Source organism: Triticum aestivum, chromosome 7D (genome assembly GCF_018294505.1).
Source record: "Triticum aestivum cultivar Chinese Spring chromosome 7D, IWGSC CS RefSeq v2.1, whole genome shotgun sequence".
In the NCBI taxonomy this organism is placed as follows: Eukaryota; Viridiplantae; Streptophyta; class Magnoliopsida; order Poales; family Poaceae; genus Triticum; species Triticum aestivum.
In genome coordinates this window covers 543311711-543329031 of record NC_057814.1, presented here as the reverse complement: position 1 = coordinate 543329031, position 17321 = coordinate 543311711, and the positions used below count along the sequence as shown (strand labels likewise).

Genomic DNA, 17321 nt, shown 5'->3' with positions numbered 1-17321 from the left:
GTAGAACTGCATTAACCAGACTCCTTATTTTTAAGCATCGGAAGTTCCAGTCTTTTTTATGTGTCCAATTGCGTTTTAGTATTTACTACCTTCGTCCCATAATACAAGAGCATTTTTTTACATTAGTTAAAAATGCTCTTATATTATGGGACGGAGGGAGCATTTATTTTTGTTAAGTTTCAGTCACCTTTATGATTTTAGTTACTTTTGTTAAGTTTCAGTCACTTTTCTGAACTTCCAGTCACCCTTTTATTGTTACTTCACTAGTTTTCCATTTGTTGCAAATACATTTTTCTTTTTGAGGAATTGCATCTTGTCCTCGTTGTAATTGTATTTCATATACTTTTCAGATTTGTTTTCGTTTCTCTTTGTTTTCTTTTTGCTGCAGTTGCACTTTAGTTTGGTGCAAAAAGAACAATGTCGCTCTCGTCATTAAACCCCCCCCACACATCGGTATCTAAATCTATAGTAACCAATGAATTGCTATTCAGGTGCAAAGACCACTTCTGACCAGGTCCACCGGGTAACTGGAGGAGAGTGACGACGAGATTTCGAAAGCAAACCAAGTGTCTGGCGCTCACGGCCCCAAGCGATTCATCATCACCACTGGATTTTTCTTTTTGAATCTGCGTATACTAGTTTGGATGCTGGGCTTGACTCCACAGTCTCTACATTTCGAGCCTCTGCACAGCAACAACAAGCCCTCTGCACGCTCTCGCCGCCTTCAGTTCACCATGACTCCCTTCCTTGTTGTTTTCACCATCCTCTTGTGCCTACGCACCCCAACGAGTTCCGCCGTGACAGACCATCTTGCCCGGCCAAGCACTTGTCATTGACAACAAGCTTGTCTCAATTCACCATGACTCCCTTCCTTGCTGTTTTCACCATCCTCTTGTGCCTACGCACCACATCGAGTTCCACGTTGACAGACACCATCTTGCCTGGCCAAGCACTTGCCATGGACAACAAGCTCGTCTCCAGCAATGGCAGGTACGTGCTTGGCTTCTTCCAGGCTGGACACAACGCCAACTATTCCCTTGGCATATGGTTCAACACGGTACCGAAATTTACTTCAACATGGGTTGCAAATAGGGATAAGCCAATCAGGAATACCACCTCACTGGAGCTCACGATCTCCCACGAGGGCAACCTTGTCGTCGTAAACTGGTCCACCAAGTCCGTGATCTAGTCTACACAAGCAAACATCAAAAGATATAGCAACTGCTGCTATGATGCTGAGTAGTGGAAATCTTGTCCTGGCAGACTCTTCAAACTCATCAGAGGTTTTGTGGCAGAGTTTTGACCACCCCACGGATACATTTTTTTCCTGCGGCGAAGCTCGGATGGGATAAGGTCACCGGCCTAGAGCGCCATTTTGCTTCTTGGAAAAACTTGGCCGACCCGGCTACCGGTGTGTATTGTGAGCAATTAGACCCCAATGGTGTTCACTAGTTATTGCTTCTAGCACTGAACTCATCAATACCATATTGGTCCGCCGGTGAATGGAACGGCAAATACTTTGCCGCACTTCCAGATGTCAGCTCGCCACTCTATTTGTCCAAAATTTGTCGACGATGACAAAGAGAAGTACTTGACGTATATTTTAGTAGCTGACTATATGGATCCAAATATGATTACTCGTCATGTCATTGACGTCTCAGGTCAAGCGAAGAAATTCATTTGGATGAAGGGGTCAGAGGATTGCATAATGATCAATGCCCAACCAAGAGCTCACTGTGATGTCTATGCAATTTGTGGACCTTTCACAATTTGCACTGATAATAAAGTTCCGCACTGCAACTGTATGGAGGGTTTCACTATAACATCGCGAAGGCACTAGGAGCTAGAAAATTGAGTGGATGGGTGCTCGAGAAATACTCAGTTAGATTGCATTAGCAACAAAAGCAAAATACATACCACATACAAGTTCAATTCTGTACCATGTGTTAAATTGCCCCATAATGCCCCCAAAGTAGAAGCTGCTGCAAAGCGCGAGTGAGTGCACACAAATTTGCCTGAGTAATTGCTCTTGCACCGCATACTCCTTCGGTGACAGCGGATGTTCTATGTAGCATAATGAATTGCTCAAGATAAGACAACTACAATGCAGTGACATTACCAATTCAAATGGACAAACTCTTTATCTTCGTCTTTCAGCTAAAGATGTACAAAGTTTGAAAAACAACAGAAGAGCGATAGTTACCGGAGTTGTAATTGGTACAGGTATTTCTGCTATAGGTTTATTTGCACTCATCCTCCTACTAATGGTTTGGAGAAACAAAAGAAAGAGCTATGGTCAAATACATAATGTATCTGAAGTCTCTGATGGAGTTACTGCATTTAGATAAATGATCTTCAGCGAGCAACAAATTATTTTACAGATAAGTTGGGGGAAGGCAGTTTTGGTTCTGTATTCAAGGGGTTTATAAAGGGCTCCAATGCCATTGCAGTGAAGAGGCTTGATATCCGATGGAGTTCCGCGCTGTGACGCGAAGGGATCACACGAGCTCACCAGTGAGGGCAATCGTCCGCGCGGCGGGGGACTCGATATCAAGCTCAAAGGATCGCCGCGCTCGACGGTGGGCGCAGGGCCTAAGGCGACCAGATCACGCGTCCAGACCACGCGGATGAATTGCCCTCTCCGACGCAGACAGGTCGAGCAGGCATGAGCGGAGTGGCGCCTGTTGCAGCACGGCGGGCGGGGGCACTCGAGCGCGCGAGCGCGCGAGCGCAGCAGGTCGACGCACGGCCGCGCGACGCGAAGGAGGCCTCTCGTCGTGCGGTGGTGGTGGCGATAGCGCTGCCGAGGTTGGGGGTGGGTCTGACGGGTGGGACCCGGTGGAAGCGGCGTAACCCCTTCAACTAGACCTGGCCATGGGCAGCCCAACCCGGCTCAAAAAAGCCCGACCTTGTCCATGGGCCGGGCTCGGGCCTAGATTTCAAGCCCGACGTCCGGGCCGGGCCGGACCCGTGCTCGTCATATTTGCGCGTTAACGAAGAGGCCTGGCCCGAGGCCCGGCGGGCTTTTAGCGTGATGTTCCGGGCACGGGCCTGGTTTTTTTGCATCGGGCTTTGGTTGGCCCGGCCCGACAGATGGCCAGGTATACCTTCAACCCTCAACAAACGGGCCGGGTCCAAAGGTGACGTTTTTTACAGTAGGAGGTGCTCGACCGCGACAGGCCGGCAGCCATGCCGCCGGCCCCCACAGCCGCCGCCTCGGCGGCTCTCCGCCGCGAGGACCTCCTCCGCGTCGCCGCCCCGCTCCGGTCCCTGCTCGCCGCGGCGCCCTACGCGCCCCCCGAGGGCTCCGACACCTCCGTGAAATCCCTCCTCGCCTCACTCCTCCCGTCCCCCTCTGAACCCCCGACGGGCGGGGCCGGCAAGGAGGCCGTGGACCTGCTCCTCTTCTGCGCCGCCGCCCGCGCGGCCTCCGCGGAGGCCCCCGCGCTGCACTGGGTCCCGGAGGGGCTCTCCAAGGCGGCCGCCGCCGCGATGGAGGAGATGGCGGCGATGGGCGGGTGGGCCGGCGTCGCGGAGATGGTGGTGGCCATGATGCCGGAGGCAGTGCCGCCGCTGAAGGCCGTGCTGAAGGATACAGGCGTGGACGCCAATGATGACATGATGATGATCGGCGCCGTGAAGCCGCCCAAGGAGCACGCCTTTGTCGCCGCGCACCAGTTCCGGTGGCTGTTGTCCCAGGTTCGTGCTCCATGATAGTTACACAAGCATCATTCTCTTTGCAAAGTACTAGGGCTGTAGTAATGAGTAGTTTATTTAGGAAAACTTGACACCTGCTTGAATCAAAATGTTCAAATTACTGTGAGAAACAGAAAATGTGTTGCAGTAACTACTTGTGATAGCACCAGAAGCTTCAGTCACTAACTTTGAAGTATTTCAGCATTAAAGGTGTTTACTGAAGTTGCTTCTTTGAGTGTTTCAGGTTAATTACCCCAAGCTTGGCGATCTGTGCTGGTTAGTCATTCCATGTGCTTTGATCATTGGTCACCGGACGTTAAGGTATGATGATGTTCTTTTTTGGTTTCTCTGTTGAGGATGACATCAGTATGTGCTGAACAGCGGGCCTAACTTTTTCCTTAACCACATTCAGCTTGACCAGTAGTGCTTATTTCAATTTCTTCTAAATTGCTGTTGGTGGGCATTTTGAGTGAGAATGATCCATATGATTGACAGGAACAAGGAATGATTAGCTTCATGCACATAGCAAAGAATGTGAAAGTAACAGAATTAAGTTTGTATGAAGATGCAATACTTGATGCGTGTTGCCAAAACATTCCTGCAGATGATGAGTTATGGTATCGCGTTGTTGAGGTATCAGTGCTGCTCTTGACTTGCACAGAGAAGTAATCCACGTAGCCCTTGGTACACTCTTTTCCTACTTGTAAATTCTCCACTTTATTTCTGTTGTAAATTCTCAGATTTTACATTGGATTATGGGTATTGTATAAGATATTTATGTTATAAATGTACAGTGTACTACTCATCTGACATACTGAGAACTGTGGTATAGCCTTTTCCTTTTGCACCAAAATGCAAGTAAGGGTCCTGATACTTTCTTGATTGCCCGGAAAATCCACATTTATAAATGGAATGCCTGAAAACTGAAAAGCTGCCTTTAAATTAGTGAGATAAAGACTGTTACATCATCTTCTCCCTTTGTTTGTCAATAGTCACCATTGTTTTTAAGGCGTCTCGCCTTTGACGCTTAGGCAGCAAGGTGCCATGGCAGTGCCTTGCAGTTATGCCCGCTTTAGGCGCTTAGGCGTCAGGGCAGTGGGTATTCACGTTAGGTCGCCTTACCGCCTTAAAAACATTGATAGTCACTGTTTAGAAAAGCAACTTAGATGGAATTTGTTCTACTTATATTGAAAGTACATCATATTCATGGGGGAATCTGAGATTAACAGTTATAGTCATTAGCTGAAGAGTGGAAAGCTAGGACAAAGACACTGACTTAAAGTTACTCAGCTGTCTACTAATATGAGTTTTATATAGGTACCATCAATCTGGTTCATCTCTACTATAAACCTCAACTACATATATTGTCCTTTTCCTTCAACTTCAGTTTTCCATTGGTTCCAGGTACGACCGCGTACTTTCTGAGATGTTGGGACACCTGGAACGGCAACCACTAAACAAAGAACGTCGTGGTGCATGGCTTACCCTTATCGGACCAGTTTCGGATGCTATGGGCCTCTTCCTATTGGCACATTTTCGTCTCCTGTTCTCTCTATTTTTCCAATGGATGCATGCTGATGATGATAGAACAGTTCTTTTGGTAAGAAGGTTGTCCTGATTATGGACAATGTGATTTTCTATGTATTAATCACATTTCTTTAATATTTCAGCCATGTATCATTTGCAGGTGTTAGAGCGAATTCATACAGTTATTAAGCTCACCTGGATCAGGAAGTCACCCTACACTTCAAGGTACTAGGGAATATGATACTCCCTCTGTAACTAGGTAGTACCTCTTAGGATTGTTGTCATCTTTTGTTTTATCTACTTGGCACTTGCTGAATCTGGAAATTTCTAACTCACCTTTTCTTTGTATTTAGACTGGTGGATGAGCTTGTTCTCTTGTATAAGGAGTCAGCCACGAGAAAGAGCCATGAGATCATGCGAAATCACATAGTGGAAATACTCGTGTTACTCCAGAAGTAAGTTTATTCTTCACTAGTGATTTTAGTTTTTGCATCACATTCCTATTAAATGGCTGTTGGATACCTGTCAGAGTAAATTAGGTTCGGAAATTAGAATAGTACACTGGTTCAGAATGAGTCCTTCCACCTTGTTGGCTGCCATTCTACTATCTTCGTGGGCAGTTAAATTAGTTATTCTTCAGTGTATCATGCTTATGACTTTTACGAATTAGTGCTCATCCAAGCAAGTTAGATTACATCTGAAGATAATTTATCTAATCAACCAATGGTGGCCTGGCGCAGTGGTCAAGTACTCTCAACTTGTGCCAAGAGGTCCTGGGTTCGACGTGGCCTCTCTGCATTGCACTGTGCAGGGGTAGGGTTTGCCTCGTATAATCCTTCCCCAGACCCAGACCCCACCTGGTGTGGGAGCTTCTAGCACTGGGTCTGTCCAACCAATGGACTAGTTGGAACAATACTTCTAGCTAGGGTAAAAATATTTAATATTAACCTTATCTTATGATACTGGAATGGTGATCAGAGTAAAGTATTTTGATGTTTAGAGTGCATGCAAAGCAAGTCAGTTTCTGTGCAGGAATCAAATGCTTACCTTCTGTTGGTTTCTGCCGCATGGATTCATGGGCAAATTGCTGTTATCTGAATATATACTTATGGACATATCTGGCCCGAACTCCAATTTGATTTATTTTTTCTACTTCTTATTGCTGCATTTGATCATTTCTTCCTCTGAGATCTGCCATTTGGTCTTCTCATGGTAAGATGTACCCTTGTAGGTGCAAGGGGCAGCAGTTTGAGGAAGCTTGGAAGAAGCATGAAGCTGACCCAGATTTAACATTGCTGCTATCCCGTTTCAAACAACTTTGCACCAGAGATCATTCGCCAGAATTCTGAGCTCAACTGGTATTCTCAATGTACATAGTTGAATAGCATAGATCAAATCAAGGCTGTTAAATCTTAGCTCTTAGTGTTTGGATTTGTGCGCATTTATTTGCTGGTGGGTTTTTTCCTGTAAGATTTGCCCTCGTACTCTCAAGGATCAAAGCTCGCTGGAGGCTTTGAGTCCTGATGAAAGTGTGATAGCACTAGCTAGACATGAACTGAGGCAACATACCAGGGGCAAGCCACTCTTATGCTGTAACTTTGCAACTTCTTTAGAGAAATGTAGGTTTGTAACAGTGTACCAAATCAACACGTAAAATCCTCTCAATTTACTTGAGAGAAGTAACTTTGTTTGTAACTGTGTACCCTGCTCAACATGCCAAAACTGCATCTTTACTTTTACTTTAGGTCGGAGTAGTTTAATCTGGATACATAGTGCAGAGTGCATATATAGCATAGCCATGGAAGAACTCATCGAAGGCTCAAAATGTTGCGGTGAGGCTTCCATCGTCTAGTCTAGGGGAGAATCAAACAGTTCATTATGTCTGCCCATTCTTCTCCCGGAAGCTGAGTATCTGTGGCTGCAGGTACCTCCCGTGGTAGATGAGCCTGGACATGGCCTTGTACGCCGCCTGGGTCATGTGGATGCCGTCCCAGCTCACGTACGCCGACGGGTCCGCGCACACCGCCGTCCCCTCCACGCCGCACATCAGCCTCAAGTCGTAGTTGTACCTGCCGCCGGCGCCGCAGCAGGCCTTGTGCGTGCTATTCGCGTCGAAGCCGAGCGCCGGGCCGCCCTTGAGGAGGCTGAGGAAGGAGTTGAAGTAGTCGGCGTAGGCAATGGCCGCGTCAGGGTATGACGCCCGGAGAGCGGCCACGGCTTGCTGGAGCTGCGCGTTGTGCTTGGCGGCGAAGAGGTTGAGGTCCTTGAGGCACGCCGTGGAGTCGTAGGCCGACGGCTCCGGCATGGCCATTGCGGTGAGGTAGCTCGGGAGGCAGCCGATGGGGAAGTTGCCCGGGACGATGACTCTGCTTGCGCCCATGTCAAGCACTTGCTGTGATGATGGGGGCAACGACTCGACAGAGTTAGTTCCTGAGGTTAATCGTTGGATGTACTTGTGATAGAAGCTGTTTTGATGGTACCTTGGTGGCGTTGATGATGGTCTCAACCACAGCTGGGATCATTTTCTCCACCTCACTGACGGACTTGTTCGCGTAGAAGGCGAAGTTGTAGTCGTTTCCTCCGATCTCCCCGACCAAAACCAGAGAAGATTGGAGCCTCTTGCGAATTTCTGTACACATAAATTTTACATAGAGAATTAGTATGCCTGACTGTTGAAAACAGAGTGTGCATTGAAAAAGTACTGCGAGTAACAAGATTGAAGGAAATTTATGAATTGCCTTGGTCAGTGTCGAAGGTGGACTTCATGAAGTCCTTGAACCACTGGAGCTGCAGCTTGAGGGAATTTGCGGTGAAAGGCATGGAGAAGGTGCGGTTGAACAGGTCGGTGGGGTCCATGGCGGTGGCTCCGGCGACGGCGAAGTTCACCCCGTGGTCGAAGCTCATGTTCTTGGCCAGGTAAGGGTTGAGGAACGGGAGGCCCATGTCCTGAGCTGCATTCGCACATGAGGAGCAGAACACTGAGTGAGTGTCACGTACGTTTACTACGTGCCGTACCACTCCTGTTCACTCTGAACCAGAGCTACAGAGCTTGAGAAACATTGTTGTACGTACCTAGGAAGTCGATGATGAGGAGGCCGTCGGAGCATCGGCCGGTGGGGCGGCCGAAGGTGACGCCGTAGGGGAGGTGCTTGATGGTCTCGAAGGCGCCGGGCGGCGCCTCCTTGGCCAGGTTCCCCGTGTCCGTGATGGAGTCGCCCAGGCTGTAGATCGCCGCCACGGCACCCTCGTCACCGCCTTGCCCGTGGCTGCAGCACACGTGCGAAGCGGCGACGACGAAGAGGAGGAGGAGAGACGCGGAGGAAGCCATGCAGAAAACAGTTGTAAATGATCAGAGTGCGTGCGTGCGTATCTCGACAGGACTCGGAGCTGGCTATCGAATGTCGATGAGTTCCTGCTTTGCTATGGCCTCCTTTTATACAGGCCGGGCGTTCTAGAGAAAGGCGTGGGTTGACGGAGGAGCGGTGGTTCTCGTCGCCGGGGCGGCGATGCGTGCGCGTGTGGGTGTGGCAAAGAACAAAGGAAAAACATTCTTTCTTTTTCTAGGGAATTTGAAGTGCCATGCCGCGGGATTCTGTGTGTCCGTCGCTTTGCTGCTGACAAGGATATCACGTAGGGTCGGATCCGGTCCGAGATCGTGGGGCTCGCGATCGGGTCTGCTTTGGACTAGAGTCATCGTGACCACAGAAAGAAAGAAAGGCATCATATCAGCAAGGAAAAGAAGAAAAGGCAACAGCCTGCCATTGGTCGCCATGCACGTACGTAAAACACAACGGGTGTGTCTGGTTGCCCGCGCTAGATCCAACCAGACACGTGCGGAATAAAAATGGTATGTTTGGTTGCGTGACTTGCATCCACTTCTCAGGCCGCACGGAACTTAAAGCATTTCTGGGCCTATTCGCAGGAAAACGGCCGAATCGGCAGTTTTTGTCGAGCCACGCGTGCCCCTTCGCTGCATGCCTCGGGAAACGTGGGAGACGGATAGGATGTCTCATAACTCCCCTCACCCTCTGGTGTCACTGCCCACTCCTCATTCACACCACTATCTCTCACTCTCCACACCGTCCCTTGGTGCTATTCTTCAATGGTACGTCCGCCGCTGCGCCGCCCCCTCACCCCAGCAGCGCCTACAGCAACCGAATCCAAGACCAGTGGGTGGCAGGCCTCGCCAACATCGGCATTGACCTGATGGCGGCCGTCCGCGCGTCGTCCCCCTTCTGCACCAGGCCTCCTCCTCGGGCCAATGCGGTGACGGCCGCTCCGGCTCTGCCTTCATATCCAGACCTGGTAGTCTTGGGTTCGGTTGCGCCGCCGGAGGAGGCCCCATCAGGTGTGCCGCCGTTCGGAACCCTAGTGGTTGGAGGTTTTTTACCCCCATTCGAGAGTTTTCTCCGGCAAGTGAGACAACGCCATGGACGACGGCGCCCTCTTCCTCTACCTCCCGCGTCACCAGGAGCAGCGCCTCCTCTGATATGGCCCTGGGCATGGCCGGCTCATCCTCTTCGGGTGGCCCCTCGTTCCCGCCAGGGTTTTCTGCTCGGCCGGCCTACGCTCCAACGACAACCGCTCTAATAAGTCCATTGTTTCCCATTTGCTCGTAGATGTAGATTAGGGTTTCCCCTTTGATGGGCACCGCCTCGGGTGTGGATGCAATATGGGTGCTTGTTGTTCTTGCTACATTTGTGCTTGCTACATTGGCAGTCAACTGTGCTTGTTATTCATGCTAGATTGCTAATCAATCATGCTTATTGTTCATGCTAGATTTGTGCTTGCTCCGTGTTTATGCTGCACAAGTGCTACTGTCACTGATTCGTGTTGTTCGTAGTTAGGGTTTTTGCATGATTGCATTACATGCATGGGGATTAGTGTAGGTAGGACAAATGTGCATGCTCATCTACATTGTAGGATCAATGTGTTTCCTCATGTAGGTTGTTGCCAACTCTGAATGCTGCCAAATGTGGAAGTGGCACTGATAAGCGGCAGTTGCCAAACATGCAGTGCTATGTTTAAATCATAGCACTAATGATTGGCATAGTGCCACTGATCAGTGGCAGTTGCACCTGGGCAACTACCATTGATTAGACGTAGTTGCTAATCATCATAGCACTGATGATTGGCAATGCTCTGTTACTAACACAAGTTGTCTTACCTGACAAGATCATGAAGACAGAGTGGGACGTATCTGGTCAAGGAGCGCATGTCGTGGCTGGCACCGAGGGCACCAAGGACCTGGCCCCGACGAACCGGTGGCTCAAAAGGGTAAACCTGCCTGGCAGGATCGCTGCCATGAGCCAACACTACCATGAGGACGAAGGGTTAGTTCGGTTTCTTTCCATGTCTTGTGGCGCCTGGCCTAGGCCCTCCCTGGGAACTGCCTGGCTCATGTTCGGTTGGTGTCCCATGATGATGAGGGAGCCTAGCCTGGAGAACGTTATTAGCTTGCCAAGATAATTAGCCTGAGCCAGACATTGTGAATCGGTAGCCTAGACATGCTTGGGTTTGCCTGGAGGTGCTGATCACAAGCATTAATAACATGGCTACAAAAAACGAGGCAACTAGTAGAATATTAAAAATGGGAATACACCACCAGGCCAGGTCATGGACCAAACGCTACTAGCCTGGCCAGGCAAAGAATTCAATTCACGCGCAGCCTAGGCATCACCGTTTTCTAGGCATGTTATCTAGGCCACCAACCAAACTAGCACGAAATCCGAGGACCAATCACGAAGAGTGGGCACGAGAACCGCTTCGCTTCTAGGACATGGAAGATCTCGCGATGCTCATCATCCCGCCCAAATTCATAAAGGTGATGAAGCAGAGGCTAGTGACCAATCCCCCTTGCGTCGTCAGGCTATCGGCGAACAAGTGGTGCGAGTTCTGGGTTCAGGTCCAGAACTTCCAGGGTCAGATGGTCCTTGGTAGGGGTTGGTAGTACTTCTGTCGCCGCCACAGGATCGTCCCAGGCAACCTCCTCGTCCTGCGAATCTCCGGGCTTGGTCTCAAGGTGCAGATCTACAACCATGACAACTCCATCATGCACAGGGGCTGCTACACCAGGCACAACTGAATCGGCAACACCAGCCTCGTGCTCTAGATCGCTGGTTAGTATTAAGTATTTAGTATGAACTTGTTAGTAGTTTGTGGTGATGGTCTGAACTTTCGTTGTGAAACTGTCAATATTTTGTCCAGGGATCAACACCAGGGTGTGAAGCAGGGGGCATATGGGATGCCCCTGTTGCATTAAGACTTCTCCCCTACTACTAGTATCCATGTTTATCTATTGTTTAACCTGTTGCTTTATCTGTCATGTGTTGTTAATTAGGTAGTCTATTCCTATGTTGTACCTACTATTGTGCTGCAAATTTGGTGGTAAGACCACCACATTTGAAAGAGTGAGCAGAACACATATGTGCACGCAGCCAAACAACTGTGATTTGCATCTGCTCACCCGTGAAGCACATATGTGTGCAACCAAACAGTCGGCCCTAAATTGTCCACTGATGCAATGCGGGTGACCAAACAACAAGTAGATGTTGGTTTTTAGTCTGTTTTTACTCAGGCAGACCAAACTGGGACAAATATGTAATGCATGCAAATTTAGTGATGACAATCAAACACGCCTAACGAAAACCATTTATGCATTTGTTTTCTTGGGCGCATGCATGGCACGTTGCAGTTTTTAGCCTAACGAAAACCATTTATGCATTTGTTTTCTGGGGCGCATGCGTGACCCGTTGCAGTTTTCAGTGTACTAGTGGGCTACAGAAAACAAAACGACACACACACCCGTGGTATTTGTTGGATTATGTATATCCAACATTACTGACGAGAGTGGAGGATCATCATTCACCTCCACCCTCCTACCCACGCGTCCCTCCCACGGTTGCGGGTGACCAAGGTAGAAAACCCAAGCCTCTGGGGCCGCGTCCCCCGCCTCCTTCTCCCCTCCCCCATCGTTGCCGGTCTGCATAGGTGGCTAGGTGCTGGTGGCGGGGGGGAGGGGGGTCTCTCCTCTCTGCGCGTGGGGGCTCGATGCCGGCCGGTGGTCCCGGGAGGTGACGCGACGCTGGGTCAGGGTGTGGCGGTGTGTAGTCAAGCTCGGATGAGGCTCTCAGGGCCTGCGTTTGGTGGTGTGGCATCGGGGGTTGCGAGCTGGTGGCTATCGGGTCTTTGTTGGTGGTGCACGGGCATGGAGGTGGCTCCCCTTGTCCTGGTGATGGGCTAGCGATGTGTGGGGCAGGCCTAGTGCCGGACGGTGGACATTGGTCGCTCGCACAGTGATGGCGGCTCTAGATCTGGGGCTCGCATTTTCGGGTGGATCGCTTTGGACCCGAGGCGGGTCGGACCTCTAGTTTTGGGTAGGTGGAGTTTTTGCGTGGTCCGGGCGGTGCTTGCGGGCAATGAGATCCTTCTCCTCGCAGGTGCGGTGGGCGTCAATGGTTGTCGTGATACTGCTACACGGTCGGATAGGTCAGTATCTGTGACAATGACATGACATTGTGCGAGCTTGCTCGGCGATGGCCGTCGGTAGTCTTGGGTCGTGCCCTCCTCCTGCCCCCCCGGTCCACGGAGACTAGCTGAGGATGTAGGCGTGGACGTCTCCTACGGTGGAGATGTCGACCTAGGCTCCGGACTGATGTCGAGTTAGGAGTGAAAGGAGACGCCTTTCGCTTTTTCTACCATGGTTGGGAAGCTCTGTTGAAGATCGTTGGCAGTTTCTCGAACGTGGATGTCGGTTCACATGGGTGGCTCTCAGGCGACCTGCATTGTGGTGGTGGCGGTGGTTATCAATCTTGATCGTGTGGGCAAGAGGTGTAGCGGAGGGTGGCTCGGGTGGTCGTTTTGTCTTGCAGTGACAACACCCTGATCCAAACCTGAGGAGCTGGTCTCGTCGCTCTTGTCCTAAAGACACATGCTATAATTTATGCCAACATAATAGCACATACACGCAGAGGGAGTCAACGGCATGTACCGACGCCTGGGTGACCGATGTGTGATATTGTGAGGAAGAGCCCTAGGGGATATAGCCGATGAACAGTGAACCTCGTAAACAAATCTCGATGTCGTGGCATGTGTGATTGCTTGATCTGGATAGATCGATGCCGGCCTTTGATTATTCGGACGTGAATGAGCCGCATGTATTACTGATGTGGTATATACAAGGATCGAGCTTACAGAACTTACTAGGATGCGCACGAACGCACGAGGCCGAATTTTGTGTTTTGACCCTTTTCGCATACCAATTCAGGATCTGACCCCGGTTGGAAATAATTTCGGGATTTGTCCCTTTCGCTACCGCCATGGGTTCTGGCGGTAGGGTTAGACAACCTACCGCCAAGGTCCCTGGCGGTAGGGTGCGACGGAGGGGGACAGCGGTCGTCTCCACATGCTGACGTGGATTAGTACCCTACCGCCAGGGACTATGGCGGTAGGCTGTTTGACCCTACTGCCAGCACCCCTGGCGGTAGTGTGTGGCTTGGGTTTTTGCCTCTGAAAGGTTCTGTAACAAAAAACGCAGCAGCCTGGCGGTAGGTTGTTTGAACCTACCGCCATGGGGGTTGGTGGTACGGTCCTGGAATAGGCAGAATGCCCTCCGTGACAAAAAAAGCACTACCCTGGCGGTAGGCTGTCTGACCCTACTACCAGGGTCCTTGGCGGTAGGGTCCTGTATTTGCCTGTTTCCAAGTTTAATTGCTTACTTCTTTTCAAAAACAATATCACAACAATGATATAGAGTCTAAAAAACATATCTCAAACAATTAAACTTGGGGATCACATACACATTAATAAAAGTTGAACTAAATAGACATGTCAAACGAAGTTTAACTAATTACCAAACGGAGTTTCACAACCACTAGTTTCACAAATAGTTTCACAAATAGCAAACACATAGTTCCACGTAGTTTCACAACCACTAGACAACCCAACTACAAGAGCCAAGTATCCAAGAGCAGAATTACTTGCTCCTTCTCCTCTTGGAGGTACGTGAAGGAAATATGCCCTAGAGGCAATAATAAAGTTATTATTTATTTCCTCATGTCATGATAAATGTTTATTATTCATGCTAGAATTGTATTAACCGGAAACATAATACATGTGTGAATACATAGACAAACATAGTGTCACTAGTATGCCTCTACTTGACTAGCTCGTTGATCAAAGATGGTTATGTTTCCTAGCCATAGACATGAGTTGTCATTTGATTAACGGGATCACATCATTAGGAGAATGATGTGATTGACTTGACCCATTCCGTTAGCTTAGCACTTGATCGTTTAGTATTCCGCTATTGCTTTCTTCATGACTTATACATGTTCCTATGACTATGAGATTATACAACTCCCGTTTACCGGAGGAACACTTTGTGTGCTACCAAACGTCACAATGTAACTGGGTGATTATAAAGGTGCTCTACAGGTTTCTCCGAAGGTACTTGTTGAGTTGGCGTATTTCGAGATTAGGATTTGTCACTCCGATTGTCGGAGAGGTATCTCTGGGCCCACTCGGTAATACACATCACTATAAGCCTTGCAATCATTGTAACTAATGAGTTAGTTGCGGGATGATGTATTACGGAACGAGTAAAGAGACTTGCCGGTAACGAGATTGAACTAGGTATTGAGATACCGACGGTCGAATCTCGGGCAAGTAACATACCGATGACAAAGGGAACAACGTATGTTGTTATGCGGTTTGACCGATAAAGATCTTCATAGAATATGTGGGAGCCAATATGAGCATCCAGGTTCCGCTATTGGTTATTGACCGGAGACGTGTCTCGGTCATGTCTACATAGTTCTCGAACCCGTAGGGTCCGCACGCTTAACGTTCGGTGACGATTTGTATTATGAGTTATGTGATTTGATGTACCGAAGGTAGTTCGGAGTCCTGGATGAGATCGGGGACATGACGAGGAGTCTCGAAATGGTCGAGACATAAAGATCGTTATATTGGATGACTATATTCGGACACCGGAAAGGTTCCGAGTGATTCGGGTATTTTTTGGAGTACCGGAGAGTTACGGGAATTCGCCGGGGAGTATATGGGCCTTATTGGGCTTTAGGGGGAAGAGAGAGGGGAGGCTGCGCCCCCCCAAGGCTTAGTCCAAATTGGACTATGGGGAGGGGCGGCGCCCCCTCCTTCCTTCTCTTCTCTTTTCCCTTTCCTTCTCTCCTACTCCTACTACTTGGAAGGGCTCCTAGTTCTACTAGGAAAGGGGGAATCCTACTCCTGGTGGGAGTAGGACTCCCCTAGGGCGCGCCATAGAGAGGGCCGGCCCTCCCCCTCCTCCACTCCTTTATATACGGGGAGGGGGCCACCCCTTGGAGACACAACAATTGATCTCTTGATCTCTTAGCCGTGTGCGGTGCCCCCCTCCACCATATTCCACCTCGGTCATATCGTAGCGGTGCTTAGGCGAAGCCCTGCGTCGGTAGCAACATCATCACCGTCATCACGCAGTCGTGCTGACGTAACTCGAGTGAAGCTCTGCTGGATCGGAGTTCGCGGGACGTCATCGAGCTGAACGTGTGCTGAACTCGGGGTGCCGTACGTTCGGTACTTGGATCGGTCGGATCGTGAAGATGTACGACTACATCAACCGCGTTGTGCTAACGCTTCCGCTTTCGGTCTACGAGGGTACGTGGACACACTCTCCCCTCTCGTTGCTATGCATCACCATGATCTTGCGTGTGCGTAGGAATTTTTTTGAAATTACTACGTTCCCCAACAGTGGCATCCGAGCCAGGTTTTATGCCTAGATGTTATATGCATGAGTAGAACACAAGTGAGTTGTGGGCGATGCAAGTCATACTGCTTACCAGCATGTCACACTTTGGTTCGGCGGTATTGTTGGATGAAGCGGCCCGGACCGACATTACGCGTACGCTTACGCGAGACTGGTTCTACTGACGTGCTTTGCACACAGGTGGCTGGCGGGTGTCAGTTTCTCCAACTTTAGTTGAACCGAGTGTGGCACGCCCGGTCCTTGAGAAGGTTAAAACATCACTAACTTGACGAACTATCGTTGTGGTTTTGATGCGTAGGTAAGAACCGTTCTTGCTCAGCCCGTAGCAGCCACGTAAAACTTGCAACAACAAAGTAGAGGACGTCTAACTTGTTTTTGCAGGGCATGTTCTGATGTGATATGGTCAAGGCATGATGCTATATTTATTGTATGAGATGATCATGTTTTGTAACCGAGTTATCGGCAACTGGCAGGAGCCATATGGTTGTCGCTTTATTGTATGCAATGCAATCGCCCTATAATTGCTTTACTTTATCACTAAGCGGTAGCGATAGTCGTAGAAGCAATAGTTGGCGAGATGACAACGATGCTACGATGGAGATCAAGGTGTCGCGCCGGTGACGATGGTGATCATGACGGTGCTTCGGAGATGGAGATCACAAGCACAAGATGATGATGGCCATATCATATCACTTATATTGATTGCATGTGATGTTTATCTTTTATGCATCTTATTTTTCTTAGATCGATGGTAGCATTATAAGATGATCTCTCACTAAATTTTAAGATATAAGTGTTCTCCCTGAGTATGCACCGTTGCGAAAGTTCTTCGTGCTGAGACACCATGTGATGATCGGGTGTGATAAGCTCTACGTTCAAATACAACGGGTGCAAAACAGTTGCACACGCGGAATACTCAGGTTAAACTTGACGAGCCTAGCATATGCAGATATGGCCTCGGAACACTGAGAACGAAAGGTCGAGTGTGAATCATATAGTAGATATGATCAACATAGTGATGTTCACCATTGAAACTACTCCATCTCACGTGATGATCGGACATGGTTTAGTTGATATGGATCACGTGATCACTTAGATGATTAGAGGGTTGTCTATCTAAGTGGGAGTTCTTAAGTAATATGATTAATTGAACTTTAATTTATCATGAACTTAGTCCTGGTAGTATTAGCATATCTATGTTGTAGATCAATAGCTCGCGTTTAGCTCCCCTGTTTTATTTTTGATATGTTCCTAGAGAAAACTAAGTTGGAAGATGTTAGTAGTAATGATGCGGATTGGATCCCTGAACTGAGGATTATCCTCATTGCTGCAC

At 49.1% G+C, this 17321-nt stretch overlaps 1 protein-coding gene and 1 pseudogene across 1 annotated transcript; one reads left to right on the top strand and one right to left on the bottom strand.

Annotated features, from left to right (window-relative positions):
• The first annotated feature begins 3123 nt into the window (after positions 1-3123).
• On the top strand, positions 3124-7365 carry LOC123167837 (uncharacterized protein At2g39910-like; annotated as a pseudogene).
• LOC123167838 (acetylajmalan esterase) lies at positions 6933-8755 on the bottom strand. The gene is made up of 4 exons (XM_044585697.1): positions 8296-8755; positions 7962-8174; positions 7704-7852; positions 6933-7615 (listed from the first exon to the last, which is right to left on the bottom strand). Exons 1-4 carry the CDS (start codon positions 8549-8551, stop codon positions 7100-7102), a joined length of 1134 nt encoding a protein of 377 aa, XP_044441632.1. The 5' UTR covers positions 8552-8755; the 3' UTR covers positions 6933-7099.
• Positions 8756-17321: the final 8566 nt, after the last annotated feature.